The sequence below is a fragment of the Dermochelys coriacea genome, chromosome 28, assembly GCF_009764565.3.
Source record: "Dermochelys coriacea isolate rDerCor1 chromosome 28, rDerCor1.pri.v4, whole genome shotgun sequence".
NCBI classification, from domain to species: Eukaryota; Metazoa; Chordata; order Testudines; family Dermochelyidae; genus Dermochelys; species Dermochelys coriacea.
The window spans coordinates 1436524-1458143 of NC_050095.1; the positions used below are offsets into that span (position 1 = coordinate 1436524).

Sequence of the window (21620 nt, forward strand, 5' to 3'; positions counted from 1 at the left end):
CCCGTCAGTCGCGTGACAGCGAGGCTCGGTCCCGCCCCTGGCCCAGTGGTGGCAGCAGTGGGATCCCGAGAAAACTTGAACTGCTCTCCTGGCGCAGGGCGATGGCGGGTCGGAGAACAGACCTGCCCGGTTTTATGGCGCGGGGGGGGTGGAGAAGGAGAGGCAGGCAGCAGAGGGGCCCCCACCTCCAGCTGCAGGGTGAAGCCAAGGAGCAGGGCCCAACCACTCCCTGCGAAGGGGCAGGGCCTCATTGCTCCTCCCCCCTCCCAGATCCAGAGAAAGGGCCCACCCCCACCTGGGCAGGAAAGGAAAGGGGGGAGTGGCAGGAGGGCCCCCACCCCACACCTGGGAATCCGGCAGGGCAGGGGGCTCCTCTCCCTCCAAGACACTAGAGCATGGCCATGGAAGGACTGTGCCCCCCCCATTCTAGAGCTGGGGGGAGAACCCACCTCCTGGGGTACTCTGGGACCCCACATTGGGTGCATGGGCATCACCTCTAGTGGTGCAGGGAGCCACACAGGGCATGTGGGGGGGATAACCGCTCGGGGGGGGGGAAGAGAGTGGTGGATATGTGCCTATGGGGAGGAATCACAAGGGGGGGTATTTCTGCACTGGGGAACCCCCCCTCTTAGGGCTGGGGGTGACACACACACAGACACAGTTGAGGTGGTTGCATGGTGGTTTATCAATCAGGGTAGAGGGGCTCCAGGAACACCCCCCCATTTAACTCCACCCCCCAACACAGATCTGCCTCCCCCTCCGGAAAAGCAGCTTAAATAAAAACTTAAAAAAAGTAACAGCCAGGGGGGGTGGAGGGGAGTTAAACCTGCCCTGTCTCTCCCCCCCCAGGAAATTCACATTTCAAGACCACCAATGGGTAATAAATAAGGAGGGGAGCAGGGGGGAGAGACAGAGTAGGGCTGATGGGGGGGAACTAGCACACTGGGGGCAGGAACAGAGGGCTCGGGGGAGAAAGGAACAGGGTGGAGGAAAGTGGTAGCTGGGGGGGCAAGGTCACTTAGCTGACATACCCCCCTCAGCCCAAGCAGGGGGCAGATTAGTAACCTCAGTAAGTGCTAGAATGCAACCCCCCCAAAACAGGGGTAAGGGCACCCCCCCTAGATACCAGGAGAATCACCTCCCCCAAATCAAGGGAACAAAGAACAAGGGGGGGGTGAAAGAACAAATCCCCCCCCAAACTCCCCCTGGACTAATCCAACCCCCACCAATAATTGAATCAAGCACTCCCCCCTTGAAATGTTCAATGGAAAAATCCCAGCCAAGGGCACAGCTGAGCCCCCCCAGAACAAGAGGCCCAGCTCTGGAGGAAGCAGTGGTGCCCCCCCAAGTCACAGAGAGGCACCCCCCACCCACAGCAATCCATCAGGGGGTGGGTGCCACGGCAGCATGTGTCTTCTCTACCCCTCCCAACTGAAGTATTTTTGGGGGTCCCTCCCCCATCGAGGTAGATCCCCCCAATTTAAAAAAAATTAAGTCCTTCGTGGTGCAATTTGCCACCCCCCCCCCATATCTCCCAGCATGCTGTATGCGGCCCCCCCCCCCCAAATCCTTAGCTTTTTCTATGTGCAAAATACAGCTCTGGCCACCCCAGGGAGCTGTGTGTATGGGGAGCAGATGTTGTCCCCCCCACCTTTAAAACAGTGTCGGACTCTTTGTATCTTGTCCAAATTCTTCCCCCCCGCGGCCAGGCTTTGCCACAGGAGGAGGGAGCCCCCCCAAAAGAAAGGCAGCCTCTTCTAGGGTCCTGCCTCCTGCTGGGCAGTGGTGGGGGCGTGTGGTGCAAAGAGACTCCCCCAGAAATGTCCTCCTTTGGAATCGGCGGGGGTATACAGCTGGAAGCCTCCCAACCCCCCCCCAGCGTCCGGCACCCCCTGCTGGTCCAAGGTGTCAGGGGGGTAGGGGGAGATGTACACTGCAGAGCTCCCCCTCCCCCCAGGCCATAGGGAGCTGTGGTGGTCCATGAGTGGGGTTGGTGTTAGAGCTCCCCCAGCCAGCCGCGGGGGGGGGAGGGGGTGTCACTCCACACGCACCAGCAGGCCGTAGAGCACGGTGGCCCCCTTCTCCTTGGTGACCCACTCAAGCTCGGCGGTGCTGAAGCGGGGGTCCGGGGGCTCGGGGGCACCAGCCGACGGGGGGCCCGGCTTGTAGGAACCGGGGCGCACGCACACCTGGAAGGCCACCTGTGCCCCGTGCTGCCGCTGAGACTTGGGATCCCGGAATCTGTGGGGAGGGCGGGGGGAGGGGGGAGAGAGAGAGAGAGGTCAGGGACTCACCACTCTTCCCCCACAGCCCCCCCAGCGCCCCCCGGTGGCGGGCAGGACTCACTGCACTTTGGTGGCAAAGGCCTCCAGGCCGGCGTAGCGCAGGGTGGGCGAGAGCAGGACGTGTTGGGGCTCGGCCCCCCGGCCCGGGGAGCTGTTCTCGGGCTCATGGTAGCCCCCGCCCTGGGGGTCCGCCTTGGCAGGCCGGCAGCTCAGGATGGACACGCTGCCTGGGGGGGGTGGTAACGGGACAGTCAGCCAGCAAGTCTGGATCCACCCCCCCCCCCCGGGTCCCCCCAAACACCACCCCCCTCCCCAGGTGGGAGGGGGTCTGCCTCAGGCCTGCTCATGCTTCATGCATGTGACCCTCTGGGAGTGGAGTGGGGTCCAGCAAGGGGGGCTAGAAGCCAGGACTCCTGGGTTCACTCCCCACCCCCCACCTCTGGGAGGGGAGTGGGGTCCAGCGGGGGGGCTGGGAGCCACGACTCCTGGGTTCACCCCCCACCTCTGGGAGGGGAGTGGGGTCCAGCGGGGGGGCTGGGAGCCACGACTCCTGGGTTCACTCCCCACCTCTGGGAGGGGAGTGGGGTCCAGCGGGGGGGGCTGGCAGCCAGGATTCCTGGGTTTTCTCTCCCCAGCTCTGTGTGGGGCACGATAGGCTCGGTGCCGGGTTCCTCCTACCTGCCCCCAACTCCCCTTGGTCCAGCATCCTCCGGACGGCGCCCACACTTGTGCCGTGATAAGCCATGTGCCACTTCTTACAGGTGCTGGCCACCTCCAGCTGGGGGTTCACCCTGCCGGGGCGGGAGGGCGGGGTATCAGAGCTGTGAACCCACCCCCAAGCCCCACATCTCCACTCCAGACACCTCCCAGCCCAGCCTCCCCCCTTCCAATCCGATCCCCCTGCCCTCCAGTTGGGACCCAGGGCCCCCCCCCCCAGAGGGGTACCTGAGGTTGAAACGACACCATCCGAAGGGCAAGGCGTAGTCTCGGGGGGGCTCCCCCCGCTTGTAATAGGCCTCGTCCCCCCGCAGCTTGTGGCACGACTCGCAGTAGCAGAGGCTGAATTTAGGATCTTCCGCGAAGTAGTCATCTGGTAGGGAAGGGGGGAGCGAGTCAGGTGTTGCGAGGCGAGGGGGGGGGGGAAGAGGCAGCCCCCCTTTTTCTTCCCCTCCACGGGAGGAGAGCTGCCCTGAGCCTGGGGCATGGAGTGTTAACTCTGAACCCTAATGACGACGGTCACCATCCTGCTCACCCTAGCACGCGTTTGAAACGAGCCAGCCCCGTTCAGTCGCTCACATGGCTGGATCCGGGGCGGGTTAATGAGGAGCAGAGTGCCCCGCCCCGATGCCCACGGAGAGGCGGGTCCCGGCTCACCTGGCAGCAGGAGGAGATCCTTGAAGCGGGCGCAGAGGGCGTGGTACTCGCAGGTCTTCATGGTGTTCATATCCACGGGGGGTGTCCAGCACACGCTCTCCTTAATGCCTGCAACAGAGAAAGAGGGAGTAGCCAGCCAGCCCGCCCTTGCCCCACACGCCCTAGAGGCTCAGAGGGCAGATCCTGGCCCCCCGCCCCGCAGAGGGCAGCCCGGCTCCATCACTCACCATCCACCATGTCTGCCTTCTCCATGTCCGCCTGGGCACAGGGGTCCACGCTCTCCCCTCCCAACGCCGGGGTGTCGTTCATTACTATGGTAACCTGGGGGGACAAATGCACTGGTTGGGGGGAGCTGGGTGCCAGGGTTCTCTCCCTGGCTCTGGGAGGGGAGTGGGGGCTGGCAGGTCAGAATGGGGGAGATGAGAGCCAGGACTCCTGGGTTCTCTCCCCGGCTCTGGGAGGGGAGCGGGGGCTGGCAGGTCAGAATGGGGGAGATGAGAGCCAGGACTCCTGGGTTCTCTCCCTGGCTCTGGGAGGGGAGTGGGGGCTGGCAGGTCAGAATGGGGGAGATGAGAGCCAGGACTCCTGGGTTCTCTCCCCGGCTCTGGGAGGGGAGCGGGGGCTGGCAGGTCAGAATGGGGGAGATGAGAGCCAGGACTCCTGGGTTCTCTCCCCGGCTCTGGGAGGGGAGCGGGGGCTGGTGGTTAGAGCAGGGGGGGCTGGGAGCCAGGACTCCTGGGTTCTCTCTCTGGCTCTGGGAGGGGATGGGGGCTGGTGGTTAGAGCAGGGGGGCTGGGTTCTCCCCCCTCGGGGGTGGGGTTCACCTGCTCGCACTGCCCATAGAGGTCGACGAGCACGTAGCAGGGGGTGGGGATGTCCTGGGCGGCCACCCCCTGGTCCATCCCGTTGACATAGACATGGAGGCAGCTGCTCGAGTCCACCAAGAGTCCCAGCACCGTCCCCTCGGGGCACGTGTCCAGATTGGGCCCGTAGTTCTCACAGATCTGGGGGGGTGGAGGGACAGACCACAGCGAGCTCCGGAAAGGCCCCCTGCCCCATTCCCTGCCCCCCACCCCGAGCCAGCCAGGAGCCGGCGCCCCCTAGAGGGGACTGGGCAAGCCCCGGGCCCGTCCGCACCTTGAGCGAGTTGTGGAAGACGGAGTCGCGCTGCAGCAGCCAGGCGGAGCGCTTGAGGGAGCAGGCCGTGGCGGGGAAGTTGAGGCGCTCGGGCGAGGTGCCGATGACGCCCAGGGACAGGGACGACGTCCACTGGGGGTTCAGGAAGTCGATCTGAACCTGGAAAGGGGAGGCGGGGGGGGGGGGAAGAGAGTGGGAGAGCTCCCATGATTCCGTTGGAGAGGAAGTGATGTCAGAAGCCACCGAGACCCACCTCCCATGGGGCATGGAATGTGGAACCCCCTGTGAGATCACACCCCCATCATGACATCACACACACCCTAGACGGACAGGAGCAGGCCCAACATCCTCCCCTGTCAGGAAGTAGCAGGCCCTACACCCACCCCCCAATATGACATCACATCCTTCCCTGACAGGAAGTAGCAGGCCCTACACCCACCCCCCATGATGACATCACATCCTTCCCTGTCAGGAAGTAGCAGGCCCTACACCCATCCTCCATGACGACATCACATCCTTCCCTGACAGGAAGTAGCAGGCCCTACACCCACCCCCCATGACGACATCACATCCTTCCCTGACAGGAAGTAGCGGTCCCTACACCCACCCCCCATGACGACATCACATCCTCCCCGACAGGAAGTAGCAGGCCCTCCTCCCTTCCCCATCAGGACATCACATCTTCACACAAGGGGAAGGAGCGGGGCTGGGGCCCCACCTGGAACAGCTGGCCCTGGGGCAGGGGCTGGGCGATGACCACGATGCCCTGGTTGTAGCTGGCCACACGGGTGGCCGTCAGGTTGCCGTTGGACAGCAAAATGTTCTTGCCGTGGTTCTCCAGGAACTCCATGGCGGCCGGCGGCATAGGGGCCTCGTTCTCACACTGCAGCCGAGGGGAGGGGAGTCACTCACCAGCTGGAGCCGGCGCCCCCTAGAGGGGACAGGCCCCATGCCCCATTCCCCGTCCCCCTTGAACCAGCCAGTCCCTGCCCTGGGGCTGGAGGGGAGCCGGTACCCCCTAGAGGGGACAGGCTCCTGCTCCATTCCCCGCCCCCCTGAGCCAGCCAGGTCCCGCCCTGGGGCCGGGTGGGAGCCGGCGCCCCTAGAGCAGACAGACCCCTGCCCCATTCCCCGCCCCCCTGAGCTAGCCAGTCCCTGCCCCGGGGCCAGGTGGGAGCCGGCGCCCCCTAGAGGGGACAGGCAGCATCTCCTATTCTTCCCACCCTGAGGCTGGAACAGGGCTGGCGCCCCCTCAAGGAAAAAAGGGCAAATGTCCCGCCTCCCAGCACTCACAGGCGTGGGCTCCTCCTCTTCCTCTTCCTCGCTGTACGTCTCCGAGGCGACAGACGGCGGCTTGGTGCCGTCCGACTCCTCCAGCACCGTGGAGCTGACGATGGAGACTGCGGTGATGCGGCCGTACAGATCCAGCACCACATAGACGTTCTGAGGACATAGGACGGGAGTGGGGGCTAGTGGTTAGAGAAGGGGGGCTGGGAGCCAGGACTCCTGGGTTCTCTCCCCGGCTCTGAGAGGGGAGTAGGGCCTGGGATCATTGGGTTTATCCCGCACTCGAGCCAGGTGGAACTGACGATGCCCTGTCAGAACCAGACACGGCAGGAGCAGAGACGTCCTGCCAGGGGGAGGAAGTGATGGGGGACGCTCCAGGAGCTAACGGGGCAGCGACTTCCTGTCGGGGGGGGGGGGACGTATGATGTGATGTCATAGGAAGAGGTGGGCCCTAACCCTCCCATGACATCACATCACAATAGCTCCCACAGAGAAGAAGGTGGGGCCTATCCCCTCATGACATCACATCCGCTCCCAGACAGGAAGAGGCGGACCGATGCCCATGACATCACGTCTCTGGAAAAGGCAGCCCACTTGGGGGATGCTGGCTGCTGGGGTGCGGGTCAGGGAGGGAGGAGGCTTATCCAGCGGGGCACTCACGTGGGCTCTGCCCCGCCCAGCACCTTTGGGCAGTTGGGGGGTTCCAGCCCCATGGGCGAGGAGTTACCTTGGCCACGCCGGTGGTGGCCGGCCCCATGTCCTCACCGTCCACCAGGATGTGCATGGTGTCGTCCGCGCACCGCTTCACTCCCACGCGGTTCCCCACCTGCCGGGAGGGGGGCCTGGGTCAGAGCGACGGGACCGCCCCACGGATCTGACCCATGGTCCCCTTGGCCCCATGCCCCCCGATCACTCCCCTCTGCACCCCGGACCGGACCGCTGCCCACCCCCCCATCTCCATGCCCCCGTCCATCCATCCCCCTCACCCTGACCAGACCGCTGGGCCCCCCAACCCCCACCCCCGCCGATCCCCCCGCCCCCAGGACCAGACCGCTGGCCCCCTCATCCCCATGCCCCCTGTCCACCCCACCCCCGGAACCAGATCTCTGGGGTGCCCCCAGTCACCCATCCACTCCCCCCACCCGGGGACCAGACTGCTAGGGCCCACGCCCCCTGCCCTCCCAGGACCAGACCGCTGCCCCCACAATCCCTATGTCCCCTGCCCTCTCCCCCCACCCCACCAGATCACTGGGTCTCTCCAGCCTCACATCTCCCTTCCGCCCCCGCTGGGCCAATGGGCCTCTGGAGCCCTGCATTTCCCCTCCGATCCCCCCCACCCCTACTGGCCCGCCTAGCCCCACAGTTGCCCCACGACTCACCCCCAGCCTCTCCAGCGAGCAGCCGTAGTTCTGTTTCTGCAGCAGGCCGTTGCGCCGCACCTCGGAGCCGGCCACCAGCCAGGTGGCCTTGGAGTGCAGCTCCAGCAGGGAGGCCGGCAGCCCCGTGGCCGTGTAGGGTACCTCGGAGGGCAGCAGCGTGGTCAGCCCCACGTGGAAGGAGCCCGACCACTTCTCGTCCAGCTCCTCGATCTTCACCTACGCATGGGGGGGGGGCGCGGGGTGTGAGCACGGGGCAGAGCTGGGGGGGGAAATCTAGCCCCAAGGGTCAGAGGTGACCGAACAATGGGGGGAGGGGGAGAAGGTGTGGCTCCAAAGGTCGGAGGTCACCGACCAACTGGAAATCCAGCCCCAAGGGTCAGAGGTCACCGAGCAACATGTGGGGAGGGGGGGAAGAAAGGTCTGGCTTCAAGGGTCAGATGTCACCGAGCAACGGGGTGGGGGAGGAGAAAATCTGGCTCCAAGGGTCAGAGGTCACCATGCAATAGGGTGACCAGGTGTCTCGATTTTATAGGGACAGTCCCGATTTTTGGTTTTTTTTTCTTATATAGGCTCTTATTACCCGCCCCCCCATCCCGATTTTTCACACTTGCTCTCTGGTCACCCTACCGTGCAATGGGTGGGGGGAATCCAGCCCCAAGGGTCAGAGGACACCGAGCAATGGGGGAGGAAATCCGGCTCCAAGGGTCAGAGGTCACTGAATAGTGGGAATCAGACTTCAAGGGTCAGAGGTCACCGAGCAACAGAGGGCAGGATCCGCTCCAAAGGTCAGAGGTCACAGAGCACTAGGGGGCAGGAACATGAGTGTAGCCCCTCACCCCAGAGCCAGGCTGGGGCACAGCTCCCCCTACTGACCCCAGGAGGAAGGCACCGGGGGCCACCTGGGCCCAGACTCACCCCCCTTGGCAATGGGGGAAGCAATCTAGCAAGGGCTGGGCTCCTCCCACTCTAGAGGGGCCAGCGAGAGTGCCATCCCCCCAGCAGGGGGCAGCAGATAGCCCGGGGGGGGGGGGAAAACTCACCTCAAAGACCTCGTCGGCCTTCAGCTCCTTCATGCTGAAGACGATCCCGTGGCAGTAGCCGGCCACACGCATGGCCCGGCACCCGTCGTCCTGGAAGGCCACGTTCTTCCCGCAGCTGCTGTGGAAGCGGTGAGCCACGCCCGGCACTGGGGGGGGAAGGGAGGAGAGATGGGGCCATCAACAGCTGGCGGGATGCCAAGGGGCGCAGTGCTGCAGGGAGCGGGGCGGGGGGCTTAGCAGGGGACGCTCTCCCCTGACAGGCCGGGGGAGGGGCTGCTCTCCACAGAGGGGCCCCTGAACTCAGCACAGAGATGCAGCCACCTCTGGGGCGGGGCTCTTACCTGGCGAGTGGATGGGGAAGGATTTCTCGGTGACGTTGCTGGTTGACAGGCTGTTGTCCATGGGGCCCGTGGCGCTGGTGATGGACACCTGGACGCACTGGCCGTACAGATCCACCACGGCGTACACCTCTGTGCCGCGCCGCCGGGAGGAGGGGAGCAAAGGGTTAACCCGGCAGCAGGTGCCACAACAGACAGCTAGGCTATTCCCCCCCTGCCCTGATCAGCCCAATGGATCCATCCAGTCTGGTATATTTCCACGCCCCCCCCTTCAATGAGCCCATCCAGATCAGTGTATCCCCCCCCCCCGCATGAGCCCAATGGGTCCATCCAGCCACCCCCCCACCCGTGCCCCGACCAATGGGTCGATCAGCCTGTTAGAGTCACAGATCAGTCCAATGGGTCCATCCAGTCCCCCGCCCCCTCCCGAACAATGGGCCCATCCAAGCCGGTATATTTCCCCCCACCAGATCAGACCACTGGGCCCGTCCGTGAGGGGGTGGGGGGGAGACAAGCCGGGCTGGATCAGACCAACGGGCCCATGGCTGCAGGGGGGGGCGGCTCACCCTTGGCAGGGGGGAGGCCGGAGCAGGCCACGCCCTGGTCCACGCCGTTGATGAAGTAGTGCAGGTCTCCCTTGGCCGTGCGCATCATGCCGATGCGGGAGCCGCTGGTCAGCGAGTCCAGGTCGCAGCCGTAGTTGTTGCGCATGGTGTTGCCGTCCTGCATGATGGCCGTGCCACTGGGGGGGGGGCAGGGAGGGGGGCGGCAGAAAGAGAGACACGGTTCCATCCCCTCCCAGGAACCTGAGCAACAGCCCTGACCCCCCCGCCCCACTATATCCCAGTCCCCAGGAACCTGAGCCACGGCCTTGTGTCCCCCCCCCCGACCCCACTGTATACCAGAACCCAAGCCACACCTCCCCCGTATCCCAGCCCCCCAGGAATGCAAGCCACGCCCCCCCGTGTATCCCAACCCCCCAAGCCACAGCCCCATCTCCCCCCCGCCCCTCTGCTATATCCCAGCCCCCCGGGAACCCAGCCACAGACACCCCCCCCGTATCCCATCCCCCCAGGAATGCAAGCCACAGCCCCATCTCCCCCCTCGCTATATCCCAGCCCCCCAGGAACCCAAGCTCCGGCCCCATATCCCAGCCCCCCGCCCCAAGACACGACTCTGCCTCTCCAGTGGCCGAGGGCCAGGAAACGCACCTGAGCCCACCCCCCCCAGCTCACACCATCCCCCACACTCACCTGAGCATCCAGGTGTCGTAGTCTATGTCCGTCATGGTGTTGGGGAACTCCAGATCTTCGGGCCGGATGGCTGTGACCCCTGCCGGAGGGAATCCGAGCCGTGAGGGGCTGGAAGGGACCCGGCAAGGCCGTCCAGCCCCACACTCGCCCAGCCCCGCCATTTCCTGCGCGCCCCCCTCAGATAACACACCGAGCAACGGGCTCCGCCTGTTTGCCAGCTGCCCGGGATTCGGTTTGCAACTCCCAGTACCTTTTCAGCCGTACGAGGCCCCGGCTGGTGACCCCCCCGGTTGGTTTTCCCTTCCTAAGTGGGTACGGGGCACTGGTCTTCACGGAGTTTCAATTCAGTGAGATCAGACCAATTTGGCGCAGTCGGTCCGCCCTCTGATCCGGCCCCCAAAAGCGCTGGCCACCCCTCCCAGCTCAGAGGAGCCACAAATTCGGTAAATATACTCGCCGCTCCGTCACCCCGGTGAGTCATGAAACTAGAGATGAGCGCCGAACCCAGGGCTGCCCCCTGCAGGACAACCACTCGCTCCGAGCTCCTGTCTCAGCAGGTCTGAATGTGATTTGCCCGGTGCTGAGATGCAGCCACCTCTGGGGCGGGGCAGTTGGTTACATGGGGACCCCTTGCCCGGCGCTGAGATGGGACAGGAAATGTAACAGACCACCGTCCCCCAGTGGCTCTACATGGGTGGGAGGAAAATTAAGCCAGGGAAGTGGGGCCCAGGGTCTCCCCCCACCCCCATTTCCCCTTCTCCATCTCTCACCTGCCTCTATAGAACCGGACCAGCGATCCACCATCTTCTGAATGACGATCTCAAAAAGTTCGCCGTCCCGGAGGGCCCTGCGCGAGGAGAGGGGAGAGTGATGAAGCCTGGTGCCGGCGGCCCAGGCCGCGGATACGGCTCAGGGCCGAGGGGAGGCTTCGGGGCAGAGCGGAGAGGGCAGGCAGGGGGCGCGCTGGGAAGCGGGCAGGGAAGGGGCGGGGAACGGCGCCCGTCTCTTCCACACACACTGACCGGTTGGAGATGACGATGGCGTCGTTGAACTCGCTGCGACAGTTCTGGCGCAGGGCCGTGCGCCCGCCGTTGGTGATCACTGCGTTGGTGCCGTGCAGCTGGTGGAAGCGCAGGTCGCTCACTGAGGCCACGGACGAGGGGCTGCTGGGCGACAGCTGGTTGTTGCCCTCCGACAGGTCGTCGGGCAGCGGGAGGAGATCTGGGGGGCGGGAAGCGAGGGAGGCGGGGTGTTCCCGGGGTGCACGGGGGCCCCCCCAGCTCTATCCCAGCCTCGGGACCCCAGCCCCGGGACCGAGACATGCCCCCCCAGCTCTATCCCAGCCCCAGGACCCCCCTGGCACCGAGACACACCCCCCCAGCTCTATCCCAGGCCCAGGACCCCCCTGGCACCGAGACAACCTCATTCCCGCCCACCCCCCTGACTATATCCCAGCTCCTGGGATCCCCTGGCACCGAAACATGGCCCTGTTCTCTCTCCCCGTCAGCCATATCCCAGCCTGTGCCCCCCCCAGGATCCCCCAGCACCAAGACACGGCCCCTCCCCTGCTACAGCCCAGCCCTAGGACTCCCCCGGTGCCGAGACACAGCCTCACCCCCCCCCCAAACTATATCCCAGACCCCGGGATCCCCCGGCACCAAAACATGGCCCTGTTCCCCCCAGCTATATCCCAGCCCCCCTCCCCCACCCCACTTCACTCAATCCCAGCCCCTAGGATCCCCCGCCACAGCCCCTCCCCTAGAGCCAACCCCCCCCGCCACACACACATACCCCAGTCCCCGGGGAACCCCCTGCACCGAGACACGGCCCTGTTCCCCCCACCTACATCCCAGCCTGCCCCCAGAAAGCACGACACGGCCCCGTGACTGCCCCCCCCGCAACTAATCGCCCAGCCCCCCACTAGGCCCCCCCCCGGCTCACCCGTGTCGTCGAGGATGGTAGCCTGAGCAGCCTGGCCGTACAGATCCACCACGGCATGGACGTTGGGTGGCACGTTCCAGGCAGCTGGCCCCTGTGCCACCCCATTAACGAAGAAATGCAGCGTCCCGTCCTCCTTGCGGACCACGCCCACTGTGTCGCCCGCCTGTGGGGGGAAGGGGGGGAGACATGACAGCAGAGGGGGTGAGGGCATGGCTTGGGGGCGGATCAGGGCACGCTGCCCCCCCCACTCACCTTGAGCCGGTCCAGGTTGTGCCCATATTCGTCCAGGATGGTGGTGCCGTTGTGCATGACTCCGTTGCCCGTCATCATCCAGGTGCCTGGGCGGGAAAGGGGCCAGAGATTACCAGCGGCGCCTGGCCCAGTCACGCGGCTCGCTGTTAACCCACGGAACTGCCTGCCGCAACGGGCAGGCTGGTGAAGGACCCAGGGACCAGCTCCGCTTTGTGGGGGCCACCAGCAGCCTCCAAGGCATGACCACTAGCCCCCCCAAGTCATCAATTAACCCAGGGAATTACCACCAGTCCAACCGGGGAGAGGTTAGCCCGGGGAACTACTTGCCACCGGACACAGCTACCAGTCCACCCGGGGAGAGGTTAACCCGGGGAACTACCCGCCACAGGGCACTGCTGCCAGCCACCAATTATCCTGGGAGCTACCAGCTGCCAGCACCCCCAGCCGGCAATTAACCCAGAGAACTACCCGCCACAGGTACCAGGCCACTTGGGAAGAGGTTAATCTGGGGAACTACCCGGCATATGGAGCACCCACCAGCCCTATGGACAGCAGTTAACCCAGAGAACCACACGCCACAGGGCACTGCTGCCAGCTCCGGCCACCAATTATCCTGGGAACTACCCGCTGCCAGCACCCCCAGCTGGCAATTCACCCGGGGAACTACCCACCGCAGGACTCATTTGCCAGCCCCGGTGGGCCACTTTGGGGGCAGTTAGGGGGCCAGGTCTCCCCTGAAGGGAGCTAGCCACCTGCTGGAGAAGGGGCGAGGATGGGGCGCCGGGGCCCTGACCTGAGCGCAGGTTGGTCATGGTGGAGGGCAGCTGCAGGTAAGTGGGGTTGTGCGTGGTCACCCCGATCTCAATGGAGCCTGCCCACTTGTCCACCATCTTGTCGATCCGCACCTGGAACACCTCGTTGTTGCGCAGGGCCCGGTTGCTGAGGACGACACCATGGTTGAAGTCATCCGTGGCGCTGGGGAAGAGAGACGGGATAGCTCAGACAAGCCACCGACCCCTGCGCGGAGATGCGGCCACCTCTGGAGTGGGGCAGATGGCTACACAGGGACCCCTCGCCTGGCGCCGAGATGCGGCCACCTCTGATGTGGAGCAGGGTGGCTGGTGAGCTGGGGACCCCTCGCCCAGCACTGAGGTGCAGCCACCTCTGAGGCGGGGTGGGGCAGCTGGTGACCCGGAGACCCCTCGCCCGGTGCTGTGATACAGGATACGTGGTAGCCCCAGACCTTGGCGGGGGCAGTGGCCCCTGGGGGCAGGCTGGCACTCACTGCGGGCGGAGGGCCGTGCGCCCGTCGTTGATGATGGCCGCCTTCTGGCCGCAATTGGTGTGGAAAAGCAGCCGCTCCGGCTCGGGTTCGCCCACCCCGCCGGTCTCCAGGGCACGGCGCCCCACGTCCGGGGACAGCGCCCTCATGATGGCATTGTTGCGCCGAAGCCGGTCGCTGTGGTTGTGGTTGTGGACGATGGTGACCTTCACCGCCATGCCGTAGAGATCCACCACACCGTACACCACCAGCGGGGTCAGGGTGGTAGCCACGCCTGGGGGGGGGAAAAGGGGAGACTCACACACCATACCTCTGGAGTGGGGCGGCTGGCAGTACAGGGACCCCTCGCCCGGCACTGGAACGCAGTCACCTCTGGAGCGGGGTAGCTGGTATTAAAGGCACCAGAGTAAACACTGCCGGCCAGGGGAGAGAGCGCCCCCTGCTGGGCACCCCGCTCCGCCCCCTACCTTGGTCAATGCCGTTGATGTAGAAGTGCAGGGCGTTGTTGGATTTCCGCGTCAGACCAATGTGATCCCCCTCCTGTGGGGACAAGGTGGGGGAAGCAGTTAGGGGGACCTGCAGCCGGGGAACCCAATGAAGGGGTGAGGGCAGAGGTGGAGAGGAAGCTTGTGGGGGTACAGAGGAAGTTGTAGCAGGTCAGGGGGTTGGAGTATGAAAGAGAAGTGCGGGGATACAAGGGACCGAGTCTGGGGGGTATGGAAGAGCCTGGCTCCCACATGAGGGGTGCAGAAATATGGGGACCTCCTCATTCACAGAGGGATGGCGATGGGGTTTCGGGGCACCTGCAGGGGGTTGGTTATGGGGGTCTTGTGGGCTCATCAGCAGGGGGGTAGCTAGGAGGGTTTGGGGGGGCCAGCAAGATCAGTCTCGGGGAGCCTCTCACCTGCAGTTCGTCCAGGCTGAATTCGCAGTATTCCCGGCGTGTCCCTTTGCCGTTGGTCAAGATCCCACAGCCGCTCATCATGATCGTGCCTGGGGGTGGGGCTCGCATCAGCCAATCAGTCGCGGGGACCTGCCCCCCAGGGACACCCCCCCCACCCCGTCCTGCTGATGTCAAGAGGAAGCCAGCAGGCCACTTCCAACTTTCCCCCTGCCCCCAATTCAGCTCCTTCTCCCTGCCTCAAATTCAGCCATCAAAGGAGCTGCACAGGAAAGTAAGGTAAAGTGAGGTAAAAACAGAAATAGGGACACCCCCGCCCCCCAAAGACAGGGATAGAACCCAGGCATCCTGGCTCCAAGCTTGACTTGCTCTAACCCACACACACCCCCACTCTGAGCCAGGAGAGAACCCAGGAGTCCTGGCTCCCAGCCTCCACCATGTTTTAACCTTCTAACCAAGACCCCCACTCCCTTCCCAGAACCAGGGAGAGAACCCAGGCGTCCTGGCCTTCCCCCGGCTCCCCTCAGAGGCAGGTACCGGAGCGCAGGTTGGTCATGGTGGCAGGGTACTCCAGGCTGTTGGGGTTGTGGGTCGTAACCCCTATTTCGATGGAGCCCGACCACTTGTCCACCAGCTTGTCGATGCGGATCTATGGGGCAAAAAGGGGTGGGGTGCTTCGTGACCTTCGAACATCTTGTTTTCACTCAGTATCTGGCTGGCCAGGACCCCACCCCAGCCCCCCATGTTCCCCCAGCCCCCCTATCCCCACCCCCATCTCAAATATCTCATTGTCACCCTGCCCCAGCCCTCCTTATGTTCCCCTAGCCTCTCGTTTCCCTAGCCCCCCACCTCGAACATCTCGTTGTCCCGCAGCGGCCGGTTGGTCATGACGACGCCATTGTTGAACTCGTCCAGGGGGCGGCGCCGCTCGGCCGTCTTGTTGTTGTTGCTGAGCTTGATGAGGGTCCCGCACTTCTCATGGAAGAGCAGGGCATCGTTGGAGGTGAGCGGGGCGGCACCACTGGCCCCACCACCCGGGGGCCCCTCACCTGCCGGGGGGCTGCTCAGGCTGACGCTCAGCAAGCTGCCGTTGTAGGCCGACAGGATGGCGTTGCTCACGACCTCCGACAGCTCCATGCTGGACAAGCCTGCGGGGCGGGGGGGGGGGCGGAGAGATTTTTCAGGGTGTGTGTGTGGGGGGGAAACAGGAATCAGGTGCGGACAGATGGGGCGGGCATAGGGACAAGAACCAGTGATGGACGGACAGATGTGGGAAGGTGGGAGGGAGAGGAATCAGGAACAGACAAGGAGACGTGGCGGGGAGGAATAGAAATCAGGGATGGACAGACAGACAGGATGGGGGGCAGGAACCAGGGACGGACGGACAGATGGACGTGGGGGGGAGGGGGAAAACCAGGGATGGACGGACAGATGGACCGGGGGAAGGGAACCCATGGACGGGATGGGCTTACACTTAGGAGTCTCCCCCACTCCTCCCCGTCAAACCCTCTGGGCCCAGATTTACCACCCCAGAGCTAGGAGGAGGGGTCAGGCCACAAGGGCAAGCCCTGCCCCCGCCAGGCTAGGAGATGGGGCCAGGCGACTGGGAGCCCAGGGCCAAAGTTTCCCACCAGCGTAGGCCAGGCGGCACCGACTCAGGGGTCTGAGCCCAGATTGTGTTGCACCCCCCGCATGAGTAGTGTAGATGGGGGCTGGTCAGGGTCACTCACCGTTCTCAGACTCCAGGCTGTTGGGGAATTTATCCGGGCGGCTCTGGTTATGGGGCAGGGCCAGGGCCAGGGCTAGGAAAACAAACACAAGGAAGAGAAGTGAAGCCAGGAGTGCAGTGTTATACCCCTCGATTCCGACCCGCAACCCCCTGCTAGCCCAGCCCTGGCCCCTGCCAGCTCTGCCAATGTCCCTCACTCCTGACCCACGGCACCCTGGCAGGAGATAATCCCTCACGCACATGGGGACAAAAGGCTGAGGAGGGCCAGTGGGACTGGCCCCGAGGATACAGAGGGATGGGCTGGGGCTCTGGGTAACCAAGAACAAGGTGGTCACAGTGGTTTCTTTAACTCTCTACTCCTGGAGCAAGTGTGTGCGTGTGTCTGTATTGTTACAACCCACACTCGCCGACAGGTAGCTGGAAATAAATTACCAAAATAATTGAAATTGGTGCGATTATGCAGTGTTATTTTGACAAATCAAATTGGCAGAATTTTAAAATATCGTGCGCAGAATTTTTTTTATTTCTTGGCGCAGAATTTTTTTTATTTCTTGGCGCAGAAGTCCCCCAGGAGTAAACTTGAAAGCAGAAGCTTCACACCCTTGGGTACCATGGGGGCCCGTTTAAGTGCCTGGGCAGCCTACAGGCTCAGCGCTGGCTCGAAGAAGGGGCAGCAGCCCGGGAATCGGTGCCTAGGAAATGAGCCAGACAGGAACCAGCACTTCAGCCTGTCAACAGATTAACACACCCCGGAGGCTTGGATTCCCCCCCGCAGCAGTGATGTTGGTACCAGCTGGCTGACGGCATAAGGGGTGCAGAAGGGTTTTGCAGGGATCCCCCAGGTCTGATGTCAGGGATGGACGGACAGACAGACAGGATGGGGGGCAGGAACCAGGGACGGACTGACAGACAGACATGGGGGGGGAGAAAGGGAACCAGGAACAGACAGACAGATGGATGTGGGGGGAGGGGGAAAACCAGGGACGGACAGACAGATGGACGGGGGCGGGGAACCCAGGAACGGGATGGGCTTATGCTTAGGAGTCTCCCCTGCTCCTCCCAGTCAAGCCCTCTGGGCCCAGATTTACCACTCCAGGGCTAGGAGAAGGGGTCAGGCCACAAGGGGAAGCGTGCGAGAGCCAGCCAGAGACGTGCTGATCAGCCTAACCCTTGCGAGATGTACAGACAGGGGGATATTGCAGTTTTGCGTCTATACTGAAAATGACGTTCTTTGAATCTAGGAGTTAAGATGCCGTGGAAATCGGGGGGCCGACCCGTCACGGATACACACAGGGCATGTGGTAGTGAGGTGTCCCCGGGAAGTGCTGGCTAGTAGGGAGAGTCTTGGGCAGCGAGAGAAGGGGGGGGATCTCTACCTTCATCTCCCACCGCGCCGTCCTCGGCCTCCTCCGGCTCGCCGGGCACGACGGTGACCTGCGTGCACTTGCCGTACAGATCCACCACGGCCCAGACGCGGGGCGGGATGCCGGTGGCGGCCACGCCGCAGTCCTGCCCGTTGACCCACAGGCGCAGCTCCCCGTCGGCCGTGCGCTGGATGCCCACCCGGTCGCCCTCGCCCAGCTGGTCCAGGTCCTGGCCGTACTCCTCGAGGATGGAGCGCCCGTCCCGCAGCACCGAGCAGCCCGAGACGATCCACGAGCCGCCCTTCAGCCCCGTGGCGCTGCTGGGGAAGTCCAGGTGGTCGGGGTCCAGCGCCGTCACCCCGATCTCGATGGAGCCGCTCCACGAATTCACCTGGGGGGGGGAAGGGGGGCAGGAACGGGGGGGCGGGGAGAGAGACAGCGGGAGTCAGGTTCTGGCCCTTCCCAGGGGGCCCCCCTTGCAGCCAAGGCTGGCCCCGCTCGGGGCGCTCGGCGCTCCCCTCCCCCGCGCCGGGCCCCGCTCGGGGCGCTCGGCGCTCCCCTCCCCCGCGCCGGGCCCCGCTCGAGGCGCTCGGCGCTCCCCTCCCCCCCCGGCCGGGCCCCGCTCGAGTCGCTCCCCTCCCCCGCGCCGGGCCCCGCTCGATGCGCTCCCCTCCCCCGCGCCGGGCCCCGCTCGAGGCGCTCCCCTCCCCCGCGCCGGGCCCCGCTCGAGGCGCTCGGCGCTCCCCTCCCCCGCCCGGGCCCCGCTCGAGGCGCTCGGCGCTCCCCTCCCCCGCGCCGGGCCCCGCTCGGGGCGCTCGGCGCTCCCCTCCCCCGCGCCGGGCCCCGCTCGAGGCGCTCGGCGCTCCCCTCCCCCGCGCCGGGCCCCGCTCGAGGCGCTCCCCTCCCCCGCGCCGGGCCCCGCTCGAGGCGCTCCCCTCCCCCGCGCCGGGCCCCGCTCGAGGCGCTCGGCGCTCCCCTCCCCCGCGCCGGGCCCCGCTCGAGGCGCTCGGCGCTCCCTCCCCGCGCCGGGCCCCGCTCGAGGCGCTCGGCGCTCCCCTCCCCCGCGCCGGGCCCCGCTCGAGGCGCTCGGCGCTCCCCTCCCCCGCGCCGGGCCCCGCTCGAGGCGCTCGGCGCTCCCCTCCCCCCGCGGGCCCGCCGAGCGCTCGGCGCTCCCCTCCCCCGCGCCGGGCCCCGCTCGAGGCGCTCGGCGCTCCCTCCCCCGCGCCGGGCCCGGGCCCCGCTCGAGGCGCTCGGCGCTCCCCTCCCCCGCGCCAGGCCCGCTCGAGGCGCTCGGCGCTCCCCTCCCCCGCGCCGGGCCCCGGGCCCCGCTCGAGGCGCTCGGCGCTCCGCACCTTGCGGTCGATGCGCACGGCGAAGACGCGGCCGGGCCGCAGCGGCTCGCGGCTCAGCACCAGCCCGTGGTTGAACTCCTGGCCCGGCTGGGAGCGCGCGGCGCTGCGGCCCCCTGCGAGAGCGTCACCAGCTTCCCCGTGCGCGGGTGCAGCTCCCCGCCCGGGCCGACATCCCGCCCACGCCGGGCCGGCCGCGAGCGAGCGCGCCGCCGCGCTTGACGGCCGCCTCGCGACGCCTCGGACCCACGGCCGCCGCCGCGCTTGACGGCAGCGCCGCCGCTCCGCTCCCGCAGCGCCGCCGCGCTTGACGGCAGCGTCGCGATGCCTCGGTCAGACGGCCGCCGCCGCGCTTGACGGCAGGCTCGCGGCGCCTCTGTTCCAAGGCCGTTGCCGCTCCTCGCATATCGCGCTGCTGTACTTTACGGCAGTGTCGCGACACTTCTCTCGGACGGCGGCCGCCGCGCTTTACGGCAATCTCGCGACGCCTCTGATCCAAGGCTGTTGCCGCTCCTCTCCCACAACGCCGCCGCCGCCTTTTACGGCAATGTCGCGACGCTTGTGAGACGGCGGCCGCCGGCGCGCTTTACGGCAGCCCCGCTTTTGTCACACGGCGCCGCCGCGCTTTATGGTAGCTTCAAACATTTCTTCCCACGACGACCTCGTTTTACGGCACTATGGAAACGGGGCTCTGGGTGGGTGCGTGGGCGCTTTACGGTAGCGTCCGGGGCTCTTCTCGCTTTTACGGCGCCCGGGGAAAAACAGCTGCGCCAATGCAACCACGCTTTGCGGCAGAGTGTGAATGCTGCCAATCGCCAGGGTTGGGACCGTGAATGAACGGCCGCGCTTTACGGCACCGCGGAACCCGCCCGCAGTACAGACTAACTTTTGCGACATGCGGGAGGGATTGCTTTACGGCCGCGCTGCCGACTGCTTTACGGCAGCGTGGCAGCTACAAAAAGAACAGGGGAGGCTTCGCATCAGCGACGTTTTACAGCGACACGGCGCCGTCTGTCACTAGGGCCCTCCGGGAACAGGCCCCGACCCCGCTTTGCGACGAGACGGCATTGGACTTGGTTTACGACACTGTCGTGCTCTGCAGAACCAGGAGGTTTTGCTTGACGGCAGCGTGGCTAAAATGCTTTTCCCTCCTCGCCGCTGTTGCCCGGGTTACGGGAGGGCGGGGCTGGGGAAGGGGGCGTGACGCAATGGCGAGAAGCGATTGGCCCCAATGAGAATCAATGGAGATAGGAATTGCCGCGGGAAGTTGCGCCAATCAGCAGCAACTAGCTAACTAGTGCCAATATCTGGTGCCATTTTAATTAGTGCAAATAATTGGTGCAGCGACACTGGTGCAATTCACTAATGGGCATCATTGGTGCAAGTATAATTCATGCAAAGAAATATCTAGCACAAAGTGGTCCAATGAAGCTGCTTGTGCAGATAGTCGTGTGAGCAGTAAATTAATGCAAAGGATTGGTGCAGTACATTAGTGCAAGGGAGTGGTGCAATTATAATAGGTGCAGTTCACTAGCTCCAGGAGTTCCTCCTTACAACTGTGCTCCTAGTGCGGCCTCATATCACAGCAGGTAGACGGTTCCCTCTGGGCTGCCTCGCCTGACGCTACTGTAATAAGTGAAAAAAATCCGTGCATTTGTGCAAATAATGGGTACAAGCCATGGGTGAGAATAATCATGCGGGCCCATCCCGACTGTACATAATTAGTGCAAATAACTAACTAATGTAGATAATAATTCGTGCAGGTCAGTGGGTGGAATTGTCGGCATAGAAAGGTGACCATTCTGGCGAACGTTATGCATAGTTGTCATTAGCACTCCGAAAATTAGTTGGCATAAAGTCAAATGAGTGGTGCAAATAATAGCTCATTACCGCGAATAATTAAAGTCAAACATAACAATTGGTGGAGATGAACCCGCCTTCAGACTAGCGTGAGTGGCTCGGGAGTTCGGTGTCACTCCATGCAGGACCTGCTGGGGAGCCCAGTAACTGGTGCACCAAAAATGGCTGCTAATTCCCAGAGGCACAGATTTTTAGGTCGGGCGGGCTCTCTAGTTCAGGGGTAGGCTAATTTTTTGGCCGGAGGGCTCTGGGGTGGGGCCAGAAATAAGGAGATGAGGGTGTGGGAGGGGTCTCTGGGGTGGGGCTGGGGATGGGAGGTTTGGGGTGCAGGAGAGGATGCTCCGGGCTGGGCTCGAGGGGTGTGGCGGGCGGGAGGGGGATCAGGGGTGGGGCAGGCTCAGGGGGGCAGGCTCCCGGCGGCGCTTATCTCACGTGGCTCCTGGAAGCAGGGGCAGCTGCCATTGGCTCCAGTTCCCAGCCAGTAAAAGCTGTGGGGGTAGCCTACAGAGCTGAGCCCCCTGGCTGCCCCTACACCTAGGAGCCGGAGGGTGGGCCATGCGGCTGCTTGTGAGACCCGCGTGGGAGTGGCCCCTGCCCCTGCCCCTGCTCCCCGGGGCCGTAGTTTGCTCACCCCTGCTCTAGATTATCTAGCCTGCCCCCTCCTGCGTATCACAGGGCAGGGAACCTCAGTTGCTTCCCCCTGTATGGAGCCCACCCATTTATTCTGGATTAAAGCATCCTCCAGAAAAGGCATCTGGAGTGGATCGGCTCCCAAGAGACGGAAAACGCAGCACTTCCCTTGACAGTTTTATCCCGTAGCTAATCCGCCCGGGGACCCCTCCCCGAGGC

The 21620-nt window shown here is 64.6% G+C and overlaps 1 protein-coding gene across 1 annotated transcript; it reads right to left on the bottom strand.

Moving 5' to 3' along the window:
* Positions 1 to 665: 665 nt before the first annotated feature.
* On the bottom strand, positions 666 to 19808 carry NEURL4 (neuralized E3 ubiquitin protein ligase 4). The gene is given in 31 exon segments (XM_038386049.2): positions 666 to 2241; positions 2347 to 2512; positions 2964 to 3076; positions 3231 to 3375; positions 3660 to 3767; positions 3887 to 3980; positions 4484 to 4663; positions 4797 to 4955; positions 5515 to 5679; positions 6090 to 6239; positions 6811 to 6909; positions 7463 to 7678; positions 8503 to 8648; positions 8844 to 8972; positions 9407 to 9582; positions 10094 to 10172; positions 10864 to 10940; positions 11116 to 11314; positions 12035 to 12197; positions 12287 to 12372; positions 13080 to 13261; positions 13572 to 13842; positions 14036 to 14108; positions 14473 to 14561; positions 15007 to 15118; positions 15319 to 15617; positions 16200 to 16271; positions 17575 to 17953; positions 18915 to 19030; positions 19033 to 19326; positions 19628 to 19808. Coding segments are annotated over 31 exon segments (4923 nt in total). The 3' UTR covers positions 666 to 2036.
* Positions 19809 to 21620: the final 1812 nt, after the last annotated feature.